Source organism: Lepidochelys kempii, chromosome 19 (genome assembly GCF_965140265.1).
Source record: "Lepidochelys kempii isolate rLepKem1 chromosome 19, rLepKem1.hap2, whole genome shotgun sequence".
Classification (NCBI taxonomy): domain Eukaryota; kingdom Metazoa; phylum Chordata; order Testudines; family Cheloniidae; genus Lepidochelys; species Lepidochelys kempii.
The window spans coordinates 3757102-3783311 of NC_133274.1; the positions used below are offsets into that span (position 1 = coordinate 3757102).

The window sequence follows — 26210 nt, forward strand, 5'->3', positions numbered from 1 at the left end:
TGGCAAAGTCAAGACGAGCAGGCAAGTGCCGGGAACTGGCAGGCGACACCGCCGCCCCCGGGTGCCGACGCTCCAGCCCCAGGCAGAAGTGGACTCACCTTCAGGACAGTAAGTGGCTCAGCACTGGGGAGGGGGCCAGAAATCGGGATGCTGGGGACTGCAGGGCGGGGGAGCTGGGTTTCCCTGGGCTGAGCGTTTAACCTTCACTAGTACAAGGCTGGTGCCTGCACTCCCAGCTCCCACGCCGGAGATGCCTTTTGTTATTTGCAGCCTCTGCACCAGACACTGATAATCAGAACCGTAATCAGCATTTTACTTGGGCTTTGCAGCAGCTTTGCAGAGTGTGTGTGTGGAGGGGGTGGGGGGCTCAGTCTCAGCCATGCGTGGGAGAAGGGGCTTGTAGTCTCAGCAAATGTCCTGCAGGGTTAGGGATGGCTGCGGTCCTCTTGCTCCCCTATCCCCTAATTTGCTTGGGCCCAGTGGAGGTGCCCTGGGATTGGCGAAAGCAAAGAAGCAGGGTCATAGGCAAACTCTCCGCAGGCATGGGGGGCTGCAGGGCAGCACAAAGCCGGCTCTGCATCACCCCGGTGCTCGGGGTATGTGTGCTGGCCCCCCCCCGGTGTCTGCACGGAGCGGGGGATAACGGTGCTCTGGGCGATGCTGCTGTGGGGCCAGCAGCCTGGCAGGGTCTCTCTCTTTAGAGACCCTATGTCTGCTGTGGGGGAGAAAGCCTGAGCCGTAAATCACCTGCCTACAGTCAGCAACATGGCAGGGGTCCCCCAGAATAGGGTGCAGGGCTCCCTCGCTGCTGGGCAAATCCTTTGGGGGCCAGGACAAGGAGGAGCATCCCCTACATTAGTGTGTGTGTGTGTGTAGGGCGGGGAGGGGCAAAGGGATCCCAACTCTAACTTCTGGGCTCCTGATCCCCATATTCTGCACATGCCCACGGAGGATCAGCGTGGCAGGATGGGGCTCCTCTGGTCTAGCCGTCAATCAGGCCCCACCGTCGCATTGTCATGTTGATTTGAAGCAGGGGGAGGAGGGGTTTCTCCTGCCATTGGCAGGTCACTTCACAATTTCCTAGCCTAGCTGGTTTCTTCGGGGAGGGGGCAGAGGGGGGTGTGGGGGGCGCACTGAAAGGAGCTAGCCCTCTCACCCTGCGCCCAGCTCTGTGCCTGGTTGTGTGTCTCTCTTTTTTCTGCCGCTTGGTCTGATGAAGTGGCTAATGCAGTTGGTTTCCAATGGATCAATGGCCGGGGGAGGCAGGGAGCAGGGCCAAGCCGGAGCAGTGAACAGTACAACTTGGAAACGGCTGTGTTAGCGAGCGCTTGCCGAGCACCGGGCAGCACTGGGGAGAAAGCAGAAAAAAGACACTTCCTTTTATAGGCCGGCTGGGGCTGTGCTGGCCTGGCAGGGAGGGTGGCTGGATGCCTGCAAATCCCCACATCAAAGCCTCTCTTGGCAGCCTCCCCGGGCCCTCCATTACTCGGGCTTGTTGTTGCTCTCCCTCTGCAATGGAAGCCTCAGGAATCGCCAGGGGCTGGCTGTGAGCTGGGCACATGGGTGGAGCTCCATGGAGGGGCAGCAGCTGACAGGGGCTGAAGATCTGGCCCACATATGGGGGTTGGGGTCACTCGGCGATGGCTCCCCCGGCCCAGAATCACAGCCTGGGCACTCAGATGTGCCAGCTTCCCCCTGCAATGAGTGGCCAGGTATGTTCAGAGGGTCAAATAAAAGGCACTTTGGAGCAGTGGACCTGGCCCCGGCCTCCTGGTTTATCGGAGGAGGGTTGAAATCTTGCCATGGGGCTGCAGCCCTCCTCTCCAGCTGCCTGCGAGTTTCCAACCACAGCCCCGGCTCCCCTGGCACAGTGCAAGAGCTGAGCAGCTGCTGGCTCAGACATTCGTCGGCACCCGTCAAGGGCAGCTCCAGCCCAGAAGAAATCTCGGGCCTGGGCCCAGTTAGGTTTGGACAAGTTGCGGGGTCGGACAACCCCAGGGATCTGAACCAGTAGCCAGCTCAGCCTACGCTGCCTGGCACCTCAGCTTCACCGGGGGCCTGCTGCAGCATGCCGGGCTGTGTAGCTGGGATGGGGGAGCATGGCAGCTCCTGCGGGCAGGGGGATAGGGGGCAGAATGCCACTCCAGAGGGGCTCTGGAAAGAGCCCTGACCAGAGGGAGAGGGGAGGGGCTGGGGCATTAGAGGGGCAGTTGAAGGCTGCCAGATGCAAACATCTGGCTTTGCAGGGTGGGTGAGTGCTGTACTTAAGTCCGTGCAACACCTGCCTTGGGGCCAGCCCCGTGCAAAGGACGCCACATCCCTGAAAGGAAGCAAAGAGCCCAGGCTGCTCCTCAGCAGCGCTGGCTTCCCATCCCAGCGCTCCTAAGCCACTCAGCTCATGCTGCCGGGAGCCGGGCTCCTGTCCCCTCCAAGGTCACCAGGTCTCACCCCTGCACCACCACAGCCAAGGTCAGAGCAGGATTCCTCTGCATGGCCGGTGCTGGGCTCCAAGGGACAGCGGCAAGGCGGGGGTGTGAGGGCTGGGGCAGCAGGCGGCTGTGGGTCAGAGGCAATGGCAGAGCCACGGGGCATGGGTCAGGGCTGAAATGTGCTAGCAGAGATGGGGCTGGGGGGCATGACTGGAATGAGCGGGGATGCTGTGGGTCAGGAGTGAGGGGGGCTATGGAGGTCTTGCCTGCAGACTGTGTGGGGAGGGAGGGCTGTGGGGCAGGAGGGAGGGGAGGAAGCTCAGGCTGGCCCTGCCCAAAGCGTGCCTGGCTCCCCCAGCTCTGGCTGCTTCCCACGTAACAAATCAGGCGGGGGACAGGGTTCAGCCCCAGTGCCTGTCGGTGACACACAGGCGTCTGTGTCCCTGTGGCTTCGCAGGGCCGAGCAGAGCAAGGCCTAGGCCCCTAACAGAGCTGGGTCGAAGGGCCCAGGCTCGCAGGAAGCCGGTGCCAGAACTGGGCCTTGAATCCAGGGCTCCCAAGTCCCAGCTCAGCCCCTAACCCTTGTTCCTGGCACCTGATTGTGGTGTCGCAGTGCCCCTAGGCACCCGCTACCTCTCTAGCCAGAGCCCCCTCGGGGCAGGGTCATGGCAGAGACTCCCGGGGCGGGGGGGGAGGGTGGGGGGGCAGCCATCCCTTTAGCAAAACAGACATGATCAGCTGGGGGAACGGAGCTGTAGACAAAGGCAAAGAAAGAGCAGAGCTCCCCAGACCAGCTCTGGGCTGCCAGGACCATTTCCTGTGCCGGCTGGGCCATTTCAGAGCGTTTCTGGTGGGGGGCGCTGTTGTGCGCAGGGGCATTTTGCAGACACAGAGACATGCACAGAGTTCCCTGCTGTGTCACAGGCACGCGGGTACACAGACCTGGCCACTCATGGCAGTGTCTCAAATGCACGACCACCTGCACCCACTAGCATCAGTTAGCCACGGGGATATTCACTAGTGCCCTTGAACGCCCCAGGCTGGTTCCCCTCGCACTCGCATCCGGGGAGATAATAGCGCAGAGACCTGCTGCTCACTTGCCCGTGCCCTGTCCTAGACGTTTTGGGGTCACGCCCTCCTCTTCCTCGGCCTTTGCAGCTCTTCTCTCCTGGGGGAAGGACGATGAGCTCTGGGGCGAGCTGAGGGCCTGATCCGGTTTGCTGTGGTGGTGTGAATGGCTGCAGTGAGGTGGGGGGCGCTCCCTGGGTGGAGGGGAGGGTCTGGTATCAAACTCCAAGGAGATCGCTGCAGGCTGAGAGCTCAGCACAGTGGGGCTGAGGAGTGGGGGGCGAGGGAGCGGCGATGCCAGCCCCGTGCGGGGCGGGGAGACGAGGCTTGGGGGGTGGGGCACGTAGGGCTCCAGCAAGCAGCAATATCAGCCCCTGTTTTGCGCAGGGGGCAGGCAGGCAGAGCTTTGGTGAGCAGCAACGCCAATCCCGCACAGGAAGGAGGGCTCGGGCCAGCCCTGTGGAGTGGGGCAAGGCTCGGGCCAGCTCCATGGGAGTCGGGGCAGGGCCTCAGGCCAGCCCCATGGGGGGAGGGGAGGCTCGGGCCAGCCCCACGATGGTGTCCTGTTTTCCCTTTGGGAAATATGGTCACCCTCCTGTGAGGGCAGGAGAGGGGGACCCCGGAGTGTGCTGGGCACACCGGCCCCTTGCCTGGCGCAGGAGAAGCTGCCCCAACCCCTCTGCTGCTGGGGCTTGGGCCAGGTCCAGATTTCAGTCCTGGGAGCCGGGAGCCCAAGGACCACAGGCTGGGCTGCAGCCAGAGGGAGCCAGATCCCTCCCTGGGGTGACTCCAGCCGCTCGGGGTGTGCTGTAGGGATGGCCTTGGCTCCAGAGGCCGAGCAGCATCTCGTCTGCCAGAAGCTGCTGCTCTCCCAGGCTCCCAGAAGCCGGGTCAGCCGCGCAGTAAGTGCATATTTGGCACCCGGCAGCTCCTTGCAGAGACAGGCAGCACGTGTGGTCGCTGTCCGCCCGGTGCTGAGTCACTGCTCGCCTGAGGCCGCACCGCCTGCTCCGGGGAATGTGCCTCCTGGGCCCAGCCTGCCCCGTCCCTGGAGCCCAGAGGGCTACGACCCTGGCTCTGGGCCCGGGGGGCTCTGCCCAGCTTCCTCAGCCAGAGCCACTGCTGCTCCTCATGGCCCGCTTGAAAACCAGCCCCATCGGGCATGGGCACGGCCAGGCCTTTTTGCAGGGGGAGGGGAGGGGGCTGTGTTTCAGCCTCCGAGACGGCCCCTGGCTTGTACCCAGCGCTCCAAGGGTCCGTTCTCCAGCTCTGGTTCAGTGCAGCTCAGGAGAATGGGTGTTTGGGGGAAAGCTCCCCCGTTTTAGTGCCATTGAATCAATCTCTTCTCGCCCCAATTCTGCCTTGACCCTGGACCCCCCCTCTGCAGCCTCAACCAGACCTGATCACCCCCTGCTCGGCCCCTCCAGGCTGGGGCTCAGACTTCAATCCCCAGGGGCCCGACTCCACCACTGGGGCTCTCAGCAGCAGCCGGAGAGCCCAGCTCCTCGTGCTCCGAGGGTGGGGGCTGGGAATCAGGATGCCTGGGTTCTATCCTTGGCTCTGGAAGGGAGTGGGGTCTAGTGGTTAGAGCGGGGCGGGGGTGGGAGGGCGGACTCCCAGCTCTAGCACCAATTTGATACGTGACCTTGGGCAAGTCACTTCCCATCCTTGGGAGATACAATGGCCAAAGAGGGGCCTGGGGTGACCTGCCACCTGACAGAGGGCCCAGGCCCTGGCCCAGCAGCTGGTATTGCCAGGAGCTTCCCTCTGCCTGGCCTCTGCAAAGAGCCAGCTTCTGCTCAGCTAATGTGCACCACAGCTGAGAGCAGGAACTGGGGTGGGGCGGGAGGCGGCCCTTGCCCAGTGCCCTCGGGCCGCATGGCCAGCGCTGAGGGTGGCAAGCCGTCCCTCCAGCCTAGAATGGCTCCGCAGCTCTCCCAGCCTCTCCGCTAACTTTGGCCCTTCCAGCATCCCTGTCCCCAGAGTGCCGCACACCAGGGCTACGGGCTCTGTTCGGGCAGGTGGGGCCTGCAATCAGCAGGCCAAATTCACCCCTGCACTTACCCCCCCCCCCCGCCCCCGCCCATTCCCTGTGTATCTCTTACTGCCGTGGCATCCAGCCCCTCCTGGCCCGTGGGGAATAATGGAGGGGCAGGACTGCCCCAGCAACCCCTCCCCCCATCCCTGACCTGCCCAGGCTGGGGGATGGGGGTTCTTGCAGGGGGGAGCGCAGGCAGCTCTGGGCCAGGCTTGAGGGAGCGCACTGCACAGCCTTGTACCTTGTGCCAGCCAGGAAACCAGGGCAAACCGCTGCCCTGAGCGGGGACCACGGAGCCAGGAGCCCTCCGCACCCACTTTGCACAGGTGGGATGGGGTGCCAAGGGGAAAGCAGGGGGGCAGTGGGCCCAGCTACAGCAACCCCTTGCAGAGAGAGAGAGAGACAGAGACAGAGAGACACTCACAGAGCTCCGCAGAGGCAAGTACAGTCTGCTCTGACTTTCCCTTGCTCCAAAGTCCTCTGTGCCCTTTGCTCAGCACCGGCAGGGGCCTTGGGGGACTGGCTCGGGGCAATGCGCTGTGTGACGTCGTCAATGGCACCTTAGCCTCTGCGCGGGGGCTAACATCACCCATCGTGCCTTGGAGCCAGGGATTACTTGCAAGGGGTGAGCACTGGGGTAGGGGGTCCATCCCAGCCATCCATTCTCTAGGTCCAAACATTCCCAGCCCAATGGGCCCAAATCTCCCCTGCAACCAGTACAACCTCATTGGCTCCAGCAGCGTTATTCCTGATTTACACCAGGGTGGGAACAGAATTGGAGACAAGGAGCAGTGATTTCCAGCAAGTTGCATGAGTCCCCTGCCCCCTTGACCCTGCTCTGTGGCTCTGAATTCCCCCTTCCCCCGAGGCGGCAGCTCTCCCTCCAGGAGTTTCATGAGCTCGTCGGGGCTAAAACAAATCCACCAAGTGGCCCCGGGCCTGATCCTTGACTGGTGTAAATCAGTGCAGCAATGCAGATTTACACCCACTGAGGTTCTGGCCCTTAGGGAGGAGGAGGCTCTGCGTGAATCCCCGGGATCTTCCAGCGCCTGATTGTCCTCGCTGCTGAGCCCCAAATGGCAGCACTGAGTCTGCAGAGGCAGGAGGGCCTGGTGGTTAGGACTCTAGCCTGCACGGGGCAGCCCAGTAGTCAGGTCCCTGCTCCGGCCTGTACAATGGGGTAATAGCACTTCCCAGCCTCGCAGGGGGAGAGTGGCGGGGCAGGGAGGCTAAGTCCGTGAAAGGCTGTGAGGTGCTCAGATACTACGGTGATGGGCGCCACATTGGGATCTTAGCTAGAGGGGGATGTGGGGGGAGCATGAGCCCCCGGTGCCGTCCCCAGCCTCAGTACTGAACTCCAAATGTTGCTTTGACAGGGAGAACACTCAAGAGGCTGAGGGAGTGGGTCCACTGTGCTCTCGCTCCAGCCGTAAGAGGATCCCAGAGTGCATTGGAACCGAAGCCTCAAGTCATCCCTGAGGTAGGTGTGTAAGTACCATTCCACCCCATCCCTGCATTTTACAGCTGGGGAAACTGAGGCACAGAACAGGGCAGTGGCTGGGGGACACAGCGAGCGGAGGCAAGGGATGGAGCTAGAAAAGGCTGTTGTGAACCTGGCCGATTTTTACAAATGAGGAGTGGGTGTGACAGCGTGACACCAAGGTCTGGGGGGTCGAGTCTATGGCAAGCCAGGGAGGTCGGCACAAACGTGAGGGGGAAATGGCGCGGCTGGTTTCCCCTGGAGCAGCGAGTCTCTCGATTTGTCTGTCTGGAGGGTCACAGGGCGCTGTGGGTTTCACGCCTCGTTCCCAAGGCTCAGCACAGATTTTTGTGAAAAGGCCCGTACACTTTGGGGTGGTGGGGGGAGCCACAGGGATTGCAAAAGCCTCCAGCTGTTGTTTGTATTACAGCTGCGATCAGGGCCCCATTGTGCCAGGTGCTGTACAGACACAGAGACAGCCCCTGCCCTGAAGTGCCGAGAAGACAAAGGAAAAACTAGTATCCCCATTTAATGATGGGAGAAACTGAGGCACGGAGAGACTAAGTGACTGGCCCAGGGTGATACAGAGAGGCAGTGTCAGGGCTGGGAAGTGAGCCTTGATCTGCTGAGTCCCCAGCTAGTGCCTTAGCCGCAAGCCCAACCTCTGAGCTAACACAGCTCTGTGTCTGAGCCATGTGACTCACAAGTACATTTGTTGTGCTCCCTGCAGACAGTACTTGGCCAGACTGAGGCAGGAGCTCACACAGTTACAAACTGCAGCAGAAAAAATGACCTGCGCTAGGAGTTAATTGTGCAAAGAAAGAGGAAATGTTTTGGGCTTCGAATTCTGTTCTCCTGGCCTGAGGTCTGTGTTAGGATAATAAATACACAGTTATTGGGGGGTTGATTTTTATAATCTCAGGGGTAGGGGAAGCTAGAAATAGGTCCTCAGCCCTGTTAAACTTGTGCCTTTCGCCTCACTAAAGCAGCCTTAAGAAATATGAAATATTTCCTGCACTCACATCCTGAATAAAACAGCATCGTGGGGAATGGAGGGTGGTTCTTGTTTTTGTTTTTTTACTTTTAACCTTTCAAGCAGTGAAAGAAAGAAGGTAAATGACTCTCCCCACTCCCTATGTCCCGCCTGAGTGTGATGTCAAAAGGGGAATTCAAGCTCAGTATTTCAAACCTTCCTAGGCTGTGGAAGCAAGAAGAGCTGGTTTAACACACGAGTCTTGGGTTTCTAGCTGTTCAGGAGTCTCGATGATTTGCACGGCTCAGACCGTAGATTTCTATCTAACTGGGCTTGGATTTAAGGCCATCAGAGATCATTAGAGCTCATCTAATCTCCTGCATAACCCAGGCCAGAGAATGGATCTGACCCTCACCACCGTAGTATCTGAGTGCCTCCCAATCATGGCCAGCTTTCAGCCTCCTAGCAGCATCCTCCCCATTTGCAGGCGGGGAACCACGGCACAGAGAGGTGAAATGACTTGCGCAAGGTCACACACAAGAGTCTGTGGCGGAGTTAGGAACTGGGGCCACATTTCTTGAAGGCTCTTCTGGTGCTTTCACGACTAGCCCATCCTGCCTAGCCAACAAGAGATAAACCTGGGTTGTTGGTGCCGTTTTGGGAAACCACTCTTCTGCTTGGTGTTGAGAGCAGAAAGGGGGGGAGGCGGGGTTGCTTTCCAGTATGATGCATGCATCTGAAACAACCTTATAAGGAGGTGCAAATTTCAGTTAACATAGAAGCCTTCCGGTATGCAACATGCCAGGAGTATGGTACTCCTAGCCCATGGAGTAAACCTTCGGCTGTGTCTAGACTGCAGATACAGGGTGTGACTGCAGTGCAGGCTGACAGGCCCGTGCTAGCATTAATCCAGCTAGCTCAGGTACTGGAGCAGTGAAGCCCCAGCGGCGCGGGCCAGCCCCCACGAGTTATTAGCCAGGGTTCCGGGCGGGTTTGCACAGCCGGCGATGAATCTCCTGCTGCTGCAGCATCACTGCTCCAGGCTCTGAGCTAGTTAGATTAAAGCTGGCTCAGGTATGTCTGCCGGAGCTGCAGTCCCACCCTGTGACCCCAGTCTAGGCGTACCCATATTTTCCTTCTTCAGTCTGCAATGCAAGCAGTGGATAGATCTGGGGTCCTTGTTCAGTGGAACACTAACCCTACCCAGCGCGGCAGCATGCGGGCCAGATTTCCCAAAGAGCCAGCACGTTGGGTTCACGCCGGGCATGGGGCTCTCCTGAAAATCTGCCCCAACGCGTCACGACAGGAGCGTCTGGCTGCTGGGGGCGTCAAAACTCGGCCCAGAGGAAGAGACGCTCAGCTCCGGCCATGACGGAACTCAGCTGATTCACCCCTGCTGAGGATCCAGTCCATAAATCTGTCTATAACGCTTAGAGAGTCAGCCAGGGGCCTTCATCGTTGTCATGTTTGAGCAGACAGCGAGACAAAGACTGAGGTGGCTCCTGGAGGGGTGGGATTTGCTCACCTGAACCTTCCCCTGGGCTGATGTGTGACATTGTCCACTGGTCATCTCAACCTCTGGGTTACAACTAGGTAACTCTATGGTGCTAAATATAGAGTCATAGACTTTAAGGTCAGAAGGGAACATTATGATCGTCTAGTCTGACCTCCTGCACGATGCAGGCCACAGAATCTCACACATCCACTCCTGTAACGAACCCCTAACCTATGACTGAGCTATTGAAGTCCTCAGATCATGGTTTAAAGACTTCAAGGTGCAGAGAATCCTCCAGCAAGTGACCCATGCCCCATGCTGCAGAGGAAGGCAGAAAACCCCCAGGGTCTCTGCCAATCTGCCCTGGAGGAAAATTCCTTCCCGACCCCAAATATGGCGATCAGCTAAACCCTGAGCATGTGGGCAAGACTCACCAGCCAGACACCCAGGAAATAATTCTCAGTAGTAACTCAGATCCCACCCCATCTAATATCCCATCACAGGCCATTGGGCATATTTACCACTAATAGTCAAAGATCAATTAATTGCCAAAATTAGACTATCCCATCATACCATCCCCTCCATAAACTTATCAAGCTTAGTCTTGAAGCCAGATATGTCTTTTGCCCCCACTGCTCCCCTTGGAAGGCTGTTCCAGAACTTTACTCCTCTGATGGTTAGAAACCTTCATCTAATTTCAAGTCTAAACTTCCTGATGGCCAGTTTATATCCATTTGTTATCCGAAGGTCTCTGATCCACACAGGAGAACCCAGTTCCCTGCTCCAGCTATTAAACCTCCCTCCTTCCCTAAGCCTGAAAAAAGAACCCAGGAGTCCTAGCTCCCAGATCTGTATTTTAAGCACCAGACTGGCCTTCCCCTTTATGAATAAGCAGCAGTGAGACTGGATGAATCCTGAGTGAAAGCATCAAGGAGAAACGTGGTGGCCCTGCCACCAGGCTGGGGATCTCGCTACAGGGTCTAGCCTCAGCTCTGCTTCGGTCAAAGGTTCCTGGCCCAGGGCTGGCACGTGGTACAAAAGATTCCTGAGCCAGGAGGGGAACCTGGAGGAGCTTGTCAGCTCCGAGCTGGGCTCAGAGAGAATTTGGGGTCCAGTCAAACAGGTGTAAACTGGCTCATTGCTGGAACCAGGGAAAAGCCTCCCCCGCCCTGACCCCCCACCTCCACTGCGTGACAGGAGCCCCCAAGTCACCTCCGGCTTCTGGTTGAAACAGAGCCTGTTTCTCTGAAGTTTAGCGCTGGCCAGGTCTTTCTAGGTCCGTGCTCCCTCGCTCACCCTCCCCAGCCGGGGGCTGAGCGCAGGCATGGATTTCGCTTGCTCTGTGCATTAGGGAAAGGAGGGAGCAGTTCTGCTGAGTAGACGTTTTCGTCCTGCTCTCCTTTGCCTCAGGGAAAGGCAGTCTCATGTGGGGATTAGGCCATGCAGGGGGCAAAGTTATCTGCAGCCGTGTATGATAGCAGATGGCATTTGCTGGACTTAGCCAAGGCCTAGTGGTGGGTTTCTCCCACCCCTGCAAAACTATAAAGTTCAGCAGGATTCAAGAGGTGCCCTGAGAGGTGCTACTCCGGATTGGAATAGCAGGGGGTTGTAGGTCAGGACTGAGGGGTATCAGCAGAGCTGGGCGGGTGCACAGGACTGGGGTAGCAGGGGCACTGTGGCTCAGGGTTGAGGGGCATTGGCAGAACTGGCGGTGAAGGGAGCCCAGGGGCTGGAATAGACGGGGACTGTGGGTTGGGATTGAGGGGCAGCGGCAGAGCCATGTGTGGGATGCTTGCCAGCACACCCCTGCTCTGTAGCTGGCTCTGTCCCTTGCTTTCGGGAGGACTGAATTCACCCCTTTGCTTTCCCGGGTGTCACACTAGTCCCTGCTCCAGTATTCCCGGCAAGCTGCTGCCAGCCCTTGGCTCATCCTACCCTGAATATATCTGCTGCCCCTTAACCCTGGCCTGCCCCTGCATTCTGTAAGGAGCCATGAAGAGAGAACAAGGCCTGGAACGGGAGGAGCCCAGCTAACAGCAGGGGCAGGACTCCCCCTCCTCTCCCTGGCTTGGGGAAGCAGCTCCTTCTCCTGCTGTGGGGAGAGACAATTTGCTTTGACCCTCAGCCAGCCCAGTGGCAACCCTGAGCCCTCGAGCCCCCACACATGCTTTCGTGGGAGCTGCAAAATGAGGAGTCTTTTTGGCTGCCCAAGCTGTTCATCTGCCATTTGAGTCAAACGCAGCCAAGGCCCCTCGGCTGCCCCTGGCCCTGGAATTTGGGGCTGGACAGAAATGGACGAGGTTTGTTTTTCATGCCGATGAGCCCTGCAACCCCAGCCTGCAGGTGCAGTCGTGGCAGGGACAGTGCAGGCCACTTGCCCCTGAGCCAGGAGGCAGCCCCTTTATGTCTGGCGGGAAGTCCAGTCTCTGGCTCAGTAAATTCACAGCCTCTCTGCTGTGGCAGCCAACAGGTGGGGTGGGCCACTACAAACTGGGTTCAGCACCTCCAGCTCAGCTCACAGAGCCACTGCAGTCAGCCAAACAGCTCCCAGCTCCCCTGCAGTTTTTAGACAGTCCATTTCTTTACTTCTGTTCTAAACCACTGAGAGGGGGTGCCCTGTATTGCCAAGCTGCTGCCGTGTTCTGCCCCAGAGGTGGCTGCACTGCAGTGCTGGGTGAGGCCTATATCTCCCTGGCAGGTGTGCTGCAAAGCTTAATTCGTTTCAGAGGAGCAGCCGTGTTAGTCTGTATCCGCAAAAAGAAAAGGAGGACTTGTGGCACCTTCGAGACTAATCAATTTATTTGAACATGAGCTTTCGTGAGCTACAGCTCACTTCATCGGATGCATACTGTGGAAAATACAGTGGGGAGATTTATATTAGTTAATGACACAGGCAAAGTGCTTCGAGCTGCTCCCATGAAAGGCAGAGAATTAGCATCAATGACAGTGAAACAGTAAGCAGGTGTCTATTGGGAGTCCTCGCTCTTTATATCAGCGCCTAATAGACCCGACGGCAAGTCTGCTTGGCCCCCGAAACCCGGGGACCAGACTGCATGTTCCAGAGCACCATCTGCTGGCACCATGTCGATTTACAGCTGTGCAGACATGGAGCACGCTTGTAACACTAGCATAAGCCACCTGCCCGGAGCCCAGTCAGGAGCACCCTCCCGTCTCCGGTAAGTGCTTCATTTTTCATGCTCCTTGGAGTGGCACGATTTTCCAAGCTGCAGCCCACTGCTGCATTTGAACTCATGACCGAGAGGGTCTCTGGAGCCAGTCATTCCCCGCCCCCAAGCCTTTCAATAAAGGACAAGGAGCCACCCCCAGTCTCACCCACAGGCAAATGTCAGACTCCAAGCACGTCTCACCGCCGTTGTTTCAGCCAGGCCCATCCTGCCCCCCTTGTCCCCAGGTGGGTAACGTAATCTCCTTGATGTAGTTCCAGTTCCAGTCAGTGCCGCTCGGGCCAGAGGTGCCCTGGCAGCACGGAGAGGTTACGCAGGAGACAGTCCCTCTTTCTCTGCCTTTACAGCCCGACTCACTTGCCCCCCTCTCCCCCGACCCTGCTACACGGAGGGAATCGATAGCGTTTAGAGCTGACAAATGAAAAACGTTCCTGAGCGGAGAGGAGGTGGGGACGTGGAGCTTTTAGCGTGGTTGGTAAAAACATGTCGTCGTCCCATGAAAAATGAAGCTGGTTCGGAGAAGGGTTTTAATGTAGCCGGATCACTGTGGGGAAGTTACTGTTAATGGAGATGGTGGGGGGCAGGTAATACACGCGGCAACGGATCTCTGACCGGTTCGGGACCTTTGGCGCCATCCTGTGCATTGCAGCCGTTCTCCGTGTTGGGGATAGAACTCAATCTTGCTCTGCAACCGCAGGCCTAAACATCTTTCAGCGTTAGCGCTATAGGGACAATGAAGCACACTGCAGCAGTCTGATTCGATTCAACGGAGGACAGCGGTGTACATTTTATACATATGCACGCACACGTGTGTGTGTGCACAGAAACACCCACACACACGGCAGCAGCCGGGCTGTAGAATTACTTTGCATTTGTTTAGCACCTGCTGGCAGAGGATCCCATAGTGCTTTGCAAACATTGAATGAAGCCTGACAGATAGAGCGAAACCCGTGAGCCTCATTTTACAGATAGAGAAACTGAGGCACAGAGGGGCGAAGGGGCTGGCCCGGTGGGCAGACAGAAAGGAGCATGGGATAGAGAATGGGAACAAGGGATGGGCAAAATCAGCGCAGCGAGGCTCCCTAACCACAAGTACTTTGGGAGGAGTTTGGAGCAGGGTCTCCAGGGCCGATTCCCTTAGTTATTTGTACTGTTTCATAGACCTGGACCCTCTGCAGCTCACCCAACCTCCCTAGTGCAGCCCAGAGGCTGGCAGCCTGGCAGAGTGAATCAGCACCACAGGCTGGAGCATGATCAGCCTGCAGCCAGAGACGTGCAAGAGCCAGACCTGAGGGGCACAGGCCCTGGGTTTGCCCCTCAGTCTCCCATGTGGCTTTGCTGAGAGCTTTGCGCTCCAGTGGGGGATACAACAGCCCCAACTCCCCACACCTCCAGCATGAGCCAGAGCTGAACTCCCCAAGGGCACTTGCCATTTCAGGGTGGGGGGTGGCCCCGCCATCAGGCGCTCCCACCTCCCTCCTGCCCAGGGGATGCTCTCAACACAGGGCAAGGGGACAGAGCTCCCCCTGCCCCACAGTCTCTAAAGCTGCTGTTTCATTGCATTCTCTTTTCAGGGTCCAGAACGGGCCTCCCAGGGAAGGAGCTGGAGCAGGGGGGAACTGGGACCAGCTGCCTCGGAGTCTCCAGGAGATGGGGTTTGTCCAGTCCAGGAGGATTACTGGAAGGCAGCCTTGAGATGGTGGTAGGTGCTGATCCTGGCTGGCGAGCCCTGTGCATGCTGCAGGGAGCTGGTACATGCGGGGGCTTGCCCCTCGGGGCCTCAGCACCCCAGCAAGGGCTCAGAAAATTATTTTCATACACACACCCCATCCTGCCCGCACAGCTAGAAGCCCGACTCGCGCAGCTTAGGGGATGACAGCAACAAACCAAGCACCAATGGGGGCTGCCAGGTGCACGGCCTGGAGGAGCAGCCCCTCCCTCCCAACCCTACATACTTCTTCATATGCCCATAGGGAGTCAGCCGTCGTTATGGAATGTTAAGAAGTATGTATCTTTGGGCTGGGGTCCTCACGTCCTGCAGACACTGGCTCAGGACAGGGTCTGCACCCCGGCCACTGGAGGAAGACCACAGGCTCATACTTGTCTGGGGGGACGGAAGCCCCGACGTGGGACTGGGCCCTGGAGAGAGTGTGTCCCTGGGGCTGGTAAAAAGGAACCAGATCAACTTGGAACTGGATTTGGTCCCCTTCAACCAGCTGCAGTGGCGCATATGCCAGCCTCACCAGGCGATGGACAGCACCTGTGCGGCATGCTGTGTACGTGTGTCTTATATGCCTGCTATGCTTGGGAAGAACGAGACGTGGGAGAATGGGGCGGCTTGGAGGCACCAGGGTATTTTAATAGGATCCAGCTTGTTCGCCGTCCCCTGGGGCAAGAAGACAGGAGTTCCCAGAGTCATTGGAGGACAGTGGTTTGTGGTAAGATCTCTCCTTTTGCCCAGGGACCCCTCCTCTGGGACTCCTTACAAAAGCTAAACCTATGTTGAGGGGCGTGTGCAGGATCAGGGTTAGTGGCTAGCTTCAGCTTTTGACCTGGGAGCTTGGTCTACCCAGGATCTCAAACAGGGAAAGCTCTAAAGGAATTTAATTGTGACCTGCAAAGGGAGTTTCAAAGTTTGGTTTATGTCGCTTTTTCAGTTCTTGATGGTGGATAGAGATGGCCTGAAAGGGTTCTCCCGTACCCCGTCTGCCCGCTTTTTATTTTTAACCTTAGAAATATCAGCCGTGTCAAGATTGGCTGTGATGATATCACTGGAGGACTCCCCGTGGCTCTCAGGGATATATGCTGGCAACTGCCTCGTGTCTTTCGTTCAACACTTAATTGGACTGTGGAACTCACTGCCACAGGAGATTGTTGAGACCAGAACCCTCACAAAGGAGGACTGGACATTTATATCGATAACAGAAATCTACAGAGCTAACATAGATAATGCTAAAACAGAGAGTTTTGATAAAAAAACCTCCTGCTTCAGGGCTCAAGCCAGTCTCTAACTATTAGGGGTTAGGATGAGAACTTTCTGTGGGGCAGAGTATCCCACAGAAACCTGCTACAGGGCTTCTTGTCCCTTTCTCTGAGGAATCTGGGGCTGGTTACTGTTGGACGAGATACTGGACGAGATGGACCTTGGGTTGGAGCCTACATTTAACTGAAGAGGTGGGGGTGCTGATCTTTAAAGATGGGCAATAGAGTTAAATAAAGCATTAACGTCAAACAAAGTCTTAAGCACTCTGACTCAAAATCTTTTCCTCTCTTGATTGCTAAACGGTTGCCCTCTTGCACTGTCACCATTTCACTCATTCTCCAGTTGCACGTAGGCTAAACAAGACCTTAATTTCTAACGTTAAAAAAACCCATGCAGAATTTGTAATCCTCTTAGCCCTTTTTATCCACCATAAAGAACTAAAACAAAGCACCGTGGTCCTTTTCGCTTTGCAGGCCACCTTTGCACCATGTTTATGGGGCAGACAGCTACCGCCTCAATCACTCACTTTCTAGTGCCCAGCCTTGGAATTAAACACCCGATCAGAAAATATATGGACTATACCATCTGGTCACAGGGGGGAGAAGTTTGAGGTGGGTATGGGAGGGTTTATGTGCTAAGGACATTAATGATAAATAAGTCCTGCTAATTCTGTGCAAAGTATGGGAGAGGTTAAACGGGCAGGGTTCCCTAATGAGTTACTTTGCCTTTGGGATGGGTTGCGTATTCCTCTATCCATAGACAACCACATAAAAGCCGACTCCCTGGAGCTGGGTGCTGGGCTCCCTGTCTATAGCTGGAGTGTTTTCTCTTTACTGCCCGGCTGCTCTGTGAGTAAGTGAAATTTGCAATGATCAAGTGGCCTAGCTAATTCTGTCTGGGGCTGGGGAATCTTCCGAGCAGGTCTGTTTGGAAGGGAGACTATTTTAAACAGAAATGGAAGGAGAATTAACTGTCTTGTAAAAAGAACAGGAGGACTTGTGGCACTTTAGAGACTAACAAATTTATGTCTGTATCTGTACGAGGTTTTTTTTTTGTCTTGTGTGAAAGGGAACCTCTTAACCCTTATTTTAAGCAGGCAGATTTCCTTATCCCAAGCTACTAATGCTGCCTTTAATTATTAAACCTGAGACAGCTGTTCGAATCCAGTTCTGCCTTGCACTGGCTGGGCCACTTCCTCTGTGCGTTCTCCCCCGTGATGGGCTGGGAAGCAGGAGCTAATGCAGTCACAAGGCTGTAGGGTCTGTGCAGACTTCTCCAGTGGGCTTGGGTTTTGCAGCAGACTCAGGTGTCTACCCTTGAGGCCAAACCTGACATCTCTGGCGGATCCTTGTGCTGTTACCACGTCTGTCTCCTACACCCACCCGTCCACCTCTGGCGTTTGGCGTGGACTGGCTGTCCGGGTTTCACTTGCCCTGAGGTAACTGGGTTGTCTAGGGTTATTTCTACTCCATGTGGATTGCACTGCAGGCAGGTAGCAAATTTCATCTTAAAGGCATGGCTTCGTGCTGTCCCTTTAAAGGGCCAGAAGCAGGTGTCCTGTCTCTAGCCATCTACCCACAGCTTTTCATCTTAGGAAGCCTACATGGAGTCACTCCACGAAGGGGCTGAGAGCTCCCCGTGGCCGCAATGGCAGCAGAAGTCAAACCGATGCAATTAAAAAAAGAAAAAGAAGAGAAAAGATTCTGCAGCCACCGTAAAGCTCCTTGTTCCTGCCTGGCCCAAGGCCAGCTGCGTCAGGAGCCCAGGGCTGGGAGGGGGCCAAGTGCCGCCCTGGTTGCGCAGTTGCGATCTCACGAGCAACGCGGCCTGTTCCCAGATCTGCTGCTACAGAGGCGGAGCTGCTTGCGCCCGTGGATGGGAGCGGGGCCCATTCCTTCCTCTTGGGCCGTCCCGCTGAGGCGTCAAACCGTAAGGCGTCGGTTGCTCCTGGCATGTTTTTCTACGCTTAGTGGGGAGAGAAAAGAGCAGAAAGGAGCGGGGCTGGGGGGCGTGATCAGAGCCCCCTTCCAATGGAGCCCTGGTTCCTTGCAACCGGATGGCTCTTGTGGCAGGACTATGGTGACAATGAGCTGGGGGAGGGAGTCGCGCGGGCGGAGGTGTGGGGTGCAGGTGAGCTGCCCTAGCAACCTGCAGCCCGAGCGGGCAGCGTAGCCATGCTGATGCCCTGTTGAGAGAATAGCTCTGGCGTGCATGTGCGCCCCGGAAATCACGCCCTCGCTCCGTGGGAACTGACGGAGCTGGATCCTGAGAGTGCCAGTCCTTAGCCTCGGCTTTCCTCGTCTCTCCCACACCCTGCCCCTGCCCCTCGGGCCCCAGGTGAGAGCGGGGGACTCAGAAGTTGGCCTGGCTGCGTGTCAGTCTCCTCCTGCTCAGGGCTGAGAAAGCTGGTGTGGATCCAGGACCCCCCCTCAGCCATGGGTCGTAACTGTCTCCACGTCCCTTTCGCTAAGGGGAACGCGCACCACGAATTGTGACCCTCACACAGAGGTGCAAGTAAGCCAGTGCGCCCCGGTACGGGGTACCAGCAAGAGCCATTGCGCCGTACTGGGGCGGCCTGGCTTCCCCAGGTGGCCACTTAAAGGGCCTGGGGCTCCCAGCAGTGGCTGGAGCCCAAGGCCCTTTAAATAGCCCCCAGAGCCCTGGGGTCGCAGTGGCAGCCCGGGGCTCCGGCAGCGATTTAAAGGGCCCAGGGCGGTAGTGGCTGCCGGCTGCTACCCCGGCGGGGACGGGGAAGGGCACTTACCTTGGCTCTGATCCGCCCCATCCCCGCCCCTTCGGGGGCCAGAGCCAGCCCCAACTCAGCCCCGTACCGGTAAGTCCCTATTTCTACTTCCACCCCTGGCCTCCGAGGCAAGCTGTAGAATGTTTGTACGGTAACTCCTCACTTAACCGCGTCCCGGTGAACGTTGTTACCTCGCCGATCCATTCGGGAACATGCTCGTTTAACGTTGCGCAATGCTCCCGTAGAACGTTGTTTGGCGGCCACCGGCTTTGCCCACTGCTTGCAGGAAGAGCAGCCCCCTGGAGCGAGCTGGCTGGGATGGGGGGTCTCGGAACCAGGGTGGGCCAGCAGCCCCCCTCTCAGCTCCCCGCTCCCCTAAGTTCCCTGGAGGGCAGCCGCCCAGCAGGCTACCAATTACCGGCAGTTCATCTGTCCCTCCGCCCACTGCCATCTGCTGCTCCTGCCCTCTGCCTTGGATCCTCCTGCTTGCTGTGCAGGGAGTGGGGGGAAAGAGGGGTGCCGATGTCAGGGTGCCCTCTCCCCCTGGACTCCATCTCTACAGAGCAGAGGGGACACAACAGGGCTCAGGAGGGAGGGAGCTTGCTGGCAGCAGCTGCTGTCTCAACTTGCTGATCTACTTAAAAAGGCAGTGTACTTAGAGTGGGGTCAGCGTACTTAAAGGGGCAATGTGCATCTCTCTCACATACACACACGCGGTGTGTGTGTCTCTGTCTCACACACACATGCACCCCTCGTCACTTTGGAAAGTGGAGGGAGTGGTGCGCTCCAGTGGGATAGCCTGGGTTCATCATCACGTTCAGTTTCCGCAGGGAATGTTTGCAGCCACGGCCATGCGTCCGTTGTGTCTCCTCCCTCCATTTGTGCTGCCTTGTAGAGTGTGAGGCTACAGTAACAACAGTGTGTTAACCCTTGAGGGCCCAGCTGAATGCTAGTTCATCATTTAGCAGGAAGGCATTCCCTGGGAAATATCCCACCCTCTTCCACCCTCTGACTCCACCACCTCAACCGAGCTTCACAATCATCATTGCTGTGTACAGTGTTCAATTGTTTGTTTAAAACATATACAGTGTGTGTGTGTATATATAATGTCTTTTGTCTGGTGAAAACATTTTCCCTGGAACCTAACCCCTGCTATTTACATGAATTCTTATGGGGAAATTGGATTCGCTTAACATTGTTTCCCTAAAAGTAGCATTTCTCAGGAAGGTATCTACAACATCAAGCGAGGAATTACTGTAGTTTGTAGGCGGCCAGGACGCCCGTGGGCCCAGCAGAGCAGGAGTGTTGCCAAAGGTTATCACCACAACTGAACCATTGATGCAAAGCAGTCCTCCCATGCCTTCCCACAATCCCGCTGGAATCTCCCCACTGGCTTCCACTGACTCCCCTTTTGCACGCAGTGACCCTGCCCTGACATTCACAGCCATGTCATGCTGGCCATGTAGGTCCTCGACCCTCAGCTGCCAGTTCTGATTTCAGATCCAGAGATGGAGGCCAAGGCGGGTGAATCACCATGTTCTGAACTAGCACCTGCTGCTTTGGCCCTGCCTTGGCCTGAGATGAGGTCACCTCCGGCTGGAGATCCTTCCCAGGAGCCAGAGGAGCTGTTTGACCAGGCGCCGGACCAAGAGGAACCGGGTGAGACGGACACAGAGGAGAAACCGGAATCAGAATCCAGTAAATCCACTTGCTGACCATGCCTATGGGTGATGTACACTGGCATTACTTGTTATGGGGTGGGGGTGGGGGGCGACACTATGAACAGTGAGGTGGCAATAATGACTAAGGACTGATACAGCTTCCCTGGTGGGCAGTAACTTCCAGCTTTCACCCTCTCCCCCTAGACCATGCATGTCCCCAGATGGATTTGAAGTAGGTTAGGGTGGGGTGCGGTGAGAAACCATTAACAGTCAGACTGCAGAGGGCAAAGGAGCTCCGGTTCAACCACAGTACCTTGTTGTGAAATGAGCCCCCCTCATAAGCAAGACACAGTTGGGTTGTCTCTTTATAGCACACTAAGCAAAGCAGTGCAGGATTTTTGCATGTTCAAAAGTGCACAGCTAGTTATTTAATCTCTGCTCATAAACCAGGCACCCATCATGTATCCACATGTCACTGTGGGCATCCAAGGTTAGCCACGCAGGCAGCAGAAGGGAGCATGCCCAAAGGTCAGGAATGAGGCAACACCTCCCTGGTGCACAACACCTTTTTCCTGCACCTATGACATCCCCTCTCTGCTATGAGGAAGGCATATGTGTTAATGTCACAACAGCGGTACCCCGCGCATTCAAGCCCAGTGCAGGGGAGGGAAAGAGAGAACTTATTCTGATGTGCAATTTCACTACCTGTATCTGATTAAAACACCTAGTTTCTGTTACATGCTCCATGCCACTTGGTGTTGAAAGCCATGTGGGTTTCTCAGTATCCTGGCAATTCAAAAACTTTTTTTTTTTTTGCTTTGGGGAAGGATTTGAGCCAAAATCCAGGTAGTGTGAGGTTTTTAAAATATCAGTGAATTTAACATTTGCAAAATTTTTGTTTTGGGGGTGAACGGGACACTTTGTTCTGATTGAGTTTTCTTTATATTTTTAAACAATAAATTTTGAAGGAAATGTCCAAACAAAATTGTGTGGAACTAAAAAGTCAAAACACCTTTGACTCTTGAAATTTTGACACACACAATTCTGTGAAAGCCACACAAATCTGCACAGCATTTTAGCAATGCCAAATCTGCTGCTTTTTAAAAAATTTTGTAAAATAAATAATCTTGGGCTGAAACGTCTGCCAGCTGCATTTAGTTCACCAGTGCCTGTCTAGAGCTTGACTTGCAGAATTCAGCAAGAGCATTCATATGGCTGCTGTCAGTGAGTAACCACCACTAACATTTAAACTGCTCCTTCCCTTTCATCTGGTCATGCTGAACTACCTGGCATGTTTCAAGTGCTGTTGCGTACTGATGATGACAATCCGGCTGCTAATCCTCACTAGAAAGGGTTTTGAAACATCCCTCTCTGGGAAGACCTCACATTTTATGGGGGGTGGAATTGGCTTTTGCATGTATTCAATTAATGAGCTTTCTTATGCTGGTTTGTTCACAAGATGCACCAAAACAGAGCCGTTTGCCCCAGCACCTATAAATCACTATTGTCTCCATCATACAAAGCAAACATTTGAGAGTATAGGTCACCTCTTGTTGCCAGGGTCTGGAGGTCTAGTAGAAAGTAGCCTGTAAAGATTCAGATTCTTGAAACCACTCAGTCTAAAACATTCCCCTTTATCTTCTTAGTTGTCTCCTAAAGCTCTGCATGTGGCTGACACATTCTCCTGTCAACATCACACCTTGCCATTCTCTGGGCAAGGCTGCTGCTGGGACACTTACTGCTGCTTTCTGCTGTACCTGCTTCTCTTGCCAAGACATCAGTAGCTCTATAGAAACGGCTACTAGCAACAGTGTGTCACTGCTGTGTGCGGGCTCCATGCCACCACACCCGCTGGCTTCCTGGAACGAGGTGGACTGTGGGAGTTTCCAGGTTTTAGATCTTTGCAGTCTCAGATCCGCCCTGGCAGGGAGCAGAGTTCTCCCATGATGCCTAGGGAGAGTGGTGCAGTTTGTAGTGATGCTGTGAACCCTGGGACACGTTCCCAGAAGCCTTAGTGTAACACAACCGGATGCAGTGTTAGTGCGGACACAGGGAGTCACAGCCCACCGCAGCAGCACACACTTGTTGACTTACGGCAAGGTCATGCTGTCGCATGTTAGCCTGAATCAGGAGAAGTTTGCTGAGATAGGGTCAATCAAGGCAGCTCTGTAGAGTAGACACACTTCCACAGCAGAAACCAGTGGTGGGGTGAATGTCATAGAATCATAGACTATCAGGGTTGGAAGGGACCTCAGGAGGTCATCTAGTCCAACCCCCTACTCAAAGCAGGACCAATCCCCAATTTTTGACCCAGATCCCTAAATGGCCCCCTCAAGGCTTGAACTCACAACCCTGGGTTTAGCAGGCCAATGCTCAAACCACTGAGCTATCCCGCCCCCCAAATTTGTTGGGACAGCTGGAAATAAAAACATTCTAAGCTGGTCTAAGTGGATGATTACTTCACCCCTCAGAGCAAACAATACTGAGGCAAATCTGCTTTACGTGTGTAAGGACAGAGGGCCTCCGCTCCGAGTGAAGTTCATGAAGCGTGTGCTCAGTGTGGGTTAGTATCCAGTGCTACTGGTAATGTATTTTCTGTAGCATCTGAAACGCTCTGCCTCTTCTCTCTGCTGCTCTTACCTGGACCACCATTTCTGGAATGCCAGTGCAGTACAATCTTCTCACTCCTGCTGCTCCAGTCTCCTCCTCTGGGCTGGTCAGAGACCTTCCTGAACGAAGAGGACAAAGGAACCCTTCAGAAAGTGGATCTGCTGGGTAAATGTGTCCTGTTGGCAAGTGCCTCCTTTGTGTGGAAGTACTTACTGATCATTGCAGCAGAGCAAAATCCAGCAAATTTAGACAGCGATTTAGAAACAAGCCTGGACCATGGAGGTGTCTGCACCAGGAGCTGGCTTCCTCCTCCATGTCTATGTGTTTAAAATTTGCTGATCTCATTGTAGTGATGCCAATCTTCTCCTTCCCTAGAGTCCAGCAGCAAAGCCATGAAAGCAGCAATCGGGGCAACTGTCGGAATAGGTAAGGGGCTAATTCAAAGCACTTAATTCATCCAGAGTTTTTTGTGGCACAGCTTCTCCCCCTGCAGACAGTGCAGGTGTCATGCTGAGTGGTGGCAAAGAGACTCCAGATGAGTGAACATGCTGGCCTGTAGGGAGCAGGGACACCTCATTGGCTGCTTGACTGTGTCCCAGTGAGTCGGCAGCGGCTCCAGAGGAAGAATGGGGTCACTGGCCTGGGGAGCAGAAATCTGCATTTGAACTCATGTGTGTGCCCATGGGGGGCTGAGCCTATTTTGCAGAACTGGACGGCCCTCCAGGCATGGGGTGTCCTAGCCCTGGTTGTTCCAATGATCTGCCTTGCCTGGGATGACTCTCCCTGTAGCCCTTCCTGGCAGTCTAGGTCAAGGCATGCAGCTCTGTGGGAGCTGTGGGTGGGAGCTGGTTCACGGACGTTCTTCTGGCTGGAGCCAGTCGAAGGGCTTGTCGACACGTACACCGGTGCTGCTGTAGCACTTTCGTGAAGGTGCTACTACACCGACGGGAGAGCTGCTCCCATCGCCGTAGTTCATCCGCCTCTGCCAGAGGCAGGAGCTGTGTCGATGGGAGACGCTCCCCTCTTGACATAGTGCTGTCTGCAGAGCTGGCGTTAGGGGGCAGCAAGCAGGGCAGTTGCCTGGGGCCCCACGCCACAGGGGCCCCCGCAAAGCTAAGTTACGTGATCGGGTAACTTCATCCCCACATGGCAGAACTCGGGCTTCAGCTCCTTCGCTTCTGCCTGGGGCCCTAGCAAGTCTAATGCGGCCCTGGCTGTCTACACTGGGGGGCTAGGTCAGTAGAACTACGTTGCTCAGGGTGTGAATTTTTCACACCCCTAGGGGATGTAGTTACACTGATTGTAAGCGTATGTAGCATAGACCTGGCCTAACAGCCGATGCTGTGCTTAACACTGCAGTGTCTCTAATGCAGGAGTTGCGGTCATTGGGGCCCCAGTAGCAATCTGGGCAGCAGGCTTTACTGGAGCAGGCATTGCAGCTGGGTCCCTTGCTGCCAATATGATGTCAGCAGCGGCCATAGCCAATGGAGGAGGAGTGGCTGCTGGGAGTCTTGTGGCAGCCCTGCAATCAGCTGGTAAGCCTACGGGGCATCAGGAGGTGATGCCTCATTCAGACACATGTCCAGTGCTCTCCTGCCTTGCGAAGAACTCACCATGGAAAAGTGATCCTGCCACTTCCAGACAAGCTCTGATTTTCCTTTAGAAGGAAGAGCAACGTCTCTATATTGTTTGACCAAATGTGTTGCTAACTGACCTTGCAAACGTGACCTGCAGGGGCAGCGCTGCAAACATTCAACAGTATGCTGGTGATGGTGGTGGTCTGGCTAGCTTGGGCCTGACCTCATCGAAATAAGTAGCATTAATCATGTTGTGTATTCAGTATCTTACCAAGTATAGCTTTTTAACTTCGGTTAAACTGTCAGGCCAGTCCCTGGTGCTCTGTGCCTTCCAGCATTTGCATCTAAAGGTGGAGGTCCCGATTACCATGGGGGTGGGATGGGAGGGAGGTGCTTCCTTGAATCCACAGCTTAAGCCATCAGAAATTGAGGCAAGGATGCTGTACGTGTCCCAACATTGCATGAGCTATTGCACTGGGGTGCATGCTCAGCTCACTGCAGGAACAAGAACTAACCCACATGTTTGGGTTTAGACGCTCAAAGGATTTATTTCCTCTAGGAAGGAGTTGTGAGGGGGAGAGATGAGAGCTAAAACCCTGGCAGGTTAGGAATAAATACAGTACTGGGTTCACCGTACCTCTGATCAGGGACTCATCCAATAATGGATGATGCAAGTGAGCCAAGGCAGAGGTGCACAGATCAACAGGTGTTCAACCCACAAGTGTCTTGCAGCTCTTGGTAAGAAAGAAGACTGCAGCCAGCAGCCTTAAAATAGCAGAGTCCATTATGTCAGTGCAGAAAGCATTAAGGGTTAATTCTCAGATTTCACTGGCAGTCTATCCCTTATCCGCAGAGGCCAGCGGCAGGGGTTAGCTAGTGGCTCTGGGCTAGATTCTATTCTCAGTTATGCTCGTGCAAGTCCAGAGTGACTCCACTGATCTCTGGAGTCTCTCTGGATTTACACTACTAAGAGCAGACGTCACTCCTCTAAGAGAGTCAACGGACTAGTGCAATGTAGTGATACTGACTAGCTGTTCCTCTGATTCTTTGCAGGCGCTGTAGGACTCTCAGTAGGTGCTAAAGTTGGGCTGGGCACTGCACTTGGATCTGTAGGTGCAGCTGTTGGCTTCTGGTTCTGAGCCAATGAATGAAATGAATGAAAGCCGTGCAAGCCCTGCACCCCCAATCCCACCTCAGAAGTAGACACTGACCAGTCCTGGAAACCCTTAAACTGCAAAGCTGGGCCAGAACAGCATGTGGGGTGTGGCAGTTACTTTGTTGTTGCCTGGGAAAAGCTACTGCAAAGGTGTCACTTGTTCTGCCTTCTCTTTGACCGTTGCTGAGCTGCTCTGATTATGGTGCGGGAGGGGTGTGTGAAAACAATAAAGCTGGTTTTAAATGGACAAACTTGTTGGTTTGAAATTGATGTGGGGAGAGTCAAAACCCTTGGGAGCATCAGAGGTTGTGAAAGCCTCTCCAAGCGAGATGCTTATGGAGTGAATTCTGTGTCCAATCCTGCCTGGGTGGCAGGTTGCTGTATCAGCTGATCCTCCCTGTATCTTTTCCCTGAAGCACACACATGCCTGTCCCCTGTGGGGTTTTTGAGAAGACACAATAGGCTGAATAGAGAAATCTCACACCAGACGCATTGTCTGCTCCTGAGTGTGGATGCTGCCAATCCCACCTGCCCAGGCTAAGTGACAACGCAATCTCTAGCTAGCCCTATGCCTCGCTCTCAGCCAGGCCTTCAGTCGCCCTCCTGGGTTTAGGACTTGCTATCAATTTTACTCTCTGGCTGCAATTGAGTCAGCTATTTAACCCTCCTTCTGAAATGCTGATAACACTGTTCTTGTCAGTAGCCTGCGAAGATCAAATCAATCTGAGTGCCTGAAACCTGCTCCCAGCCCCTGTTGGACTGGCTGTAGATGTCCTGATTTTATAGGGACAGTCCCGATATTTGAGGCTTTG

At 55.3% G+C, this 26210-nt stretch overlaps 1 protein-coding gene across 7 annotated transcripts; it reads left to right on the forward strand.

Annotated features, from left to right (window-relative positions):
• LOC140900347 (interferon alpha-inducible protein 27-like protein 2A) lies at window positions 1–25640 on the forward strand. 7 transcript variants are annotated; one of them, XM_073317532.1, is made up of 7 exons: window positions 1–108; window positions 6912–7015; window positions 14243–14370; window positions 19895–20092; window positions 23041–23091; window positions 24039–24200; window positions 25296–25640. In XM_073317532.1, the coding sequence occupies exons 4-7, from the start codon at window positions 19903–19905 to the stop codon at window positions 25379–25381; spliced, it is 489 nt and encodes a 162-aa protein (XP_073173633.1). In that variant the 5' UTR covers window positions 1–108; window positions 6912–7015; window positions 14243–14370; window positions 19895–19902; the 3' UTR covers window positions 25382–25640. The 7 variants fall into 7 exon arrangements, with proteins under 7 accessions (XP_073173633.1, XP_073173638.1, XP_073173639.1 ...); XM_073317537.1 differs by having other exon boundaries at window positions 19895–20053; XM_073317533.1 differs by lacking the exon at window positions 1–108 and adding an exon at window positions 6146–6160.
• The last annotated feature ends 570 nt before the right edge of the window (window positions 25641–26210 follow it).

Coding starts and splice junctions, on each gene's coding strand:
- LOC140900347 (XM_073317532.1), top strand. CDS start 19,903: ATGGAGGCCAAGGCGGGTGAATCACCATGTTCTGAACTAGCACCTGCT. Junction 23,092..24,038: donor CGGGGCAACTGTCGGAATAG/GTAAGGGGCTAA, acceptor TCTCTAATGCAG/GAGTTGCGGTCATTGGGGCC. Junction 24,201..25,295: donor GGCAGCCCTGCAATCAGCTG/GTAAGCCTACGG, acceptor GATTCTTTGCAG/GCGCTGTAGGACTCTCAGTA.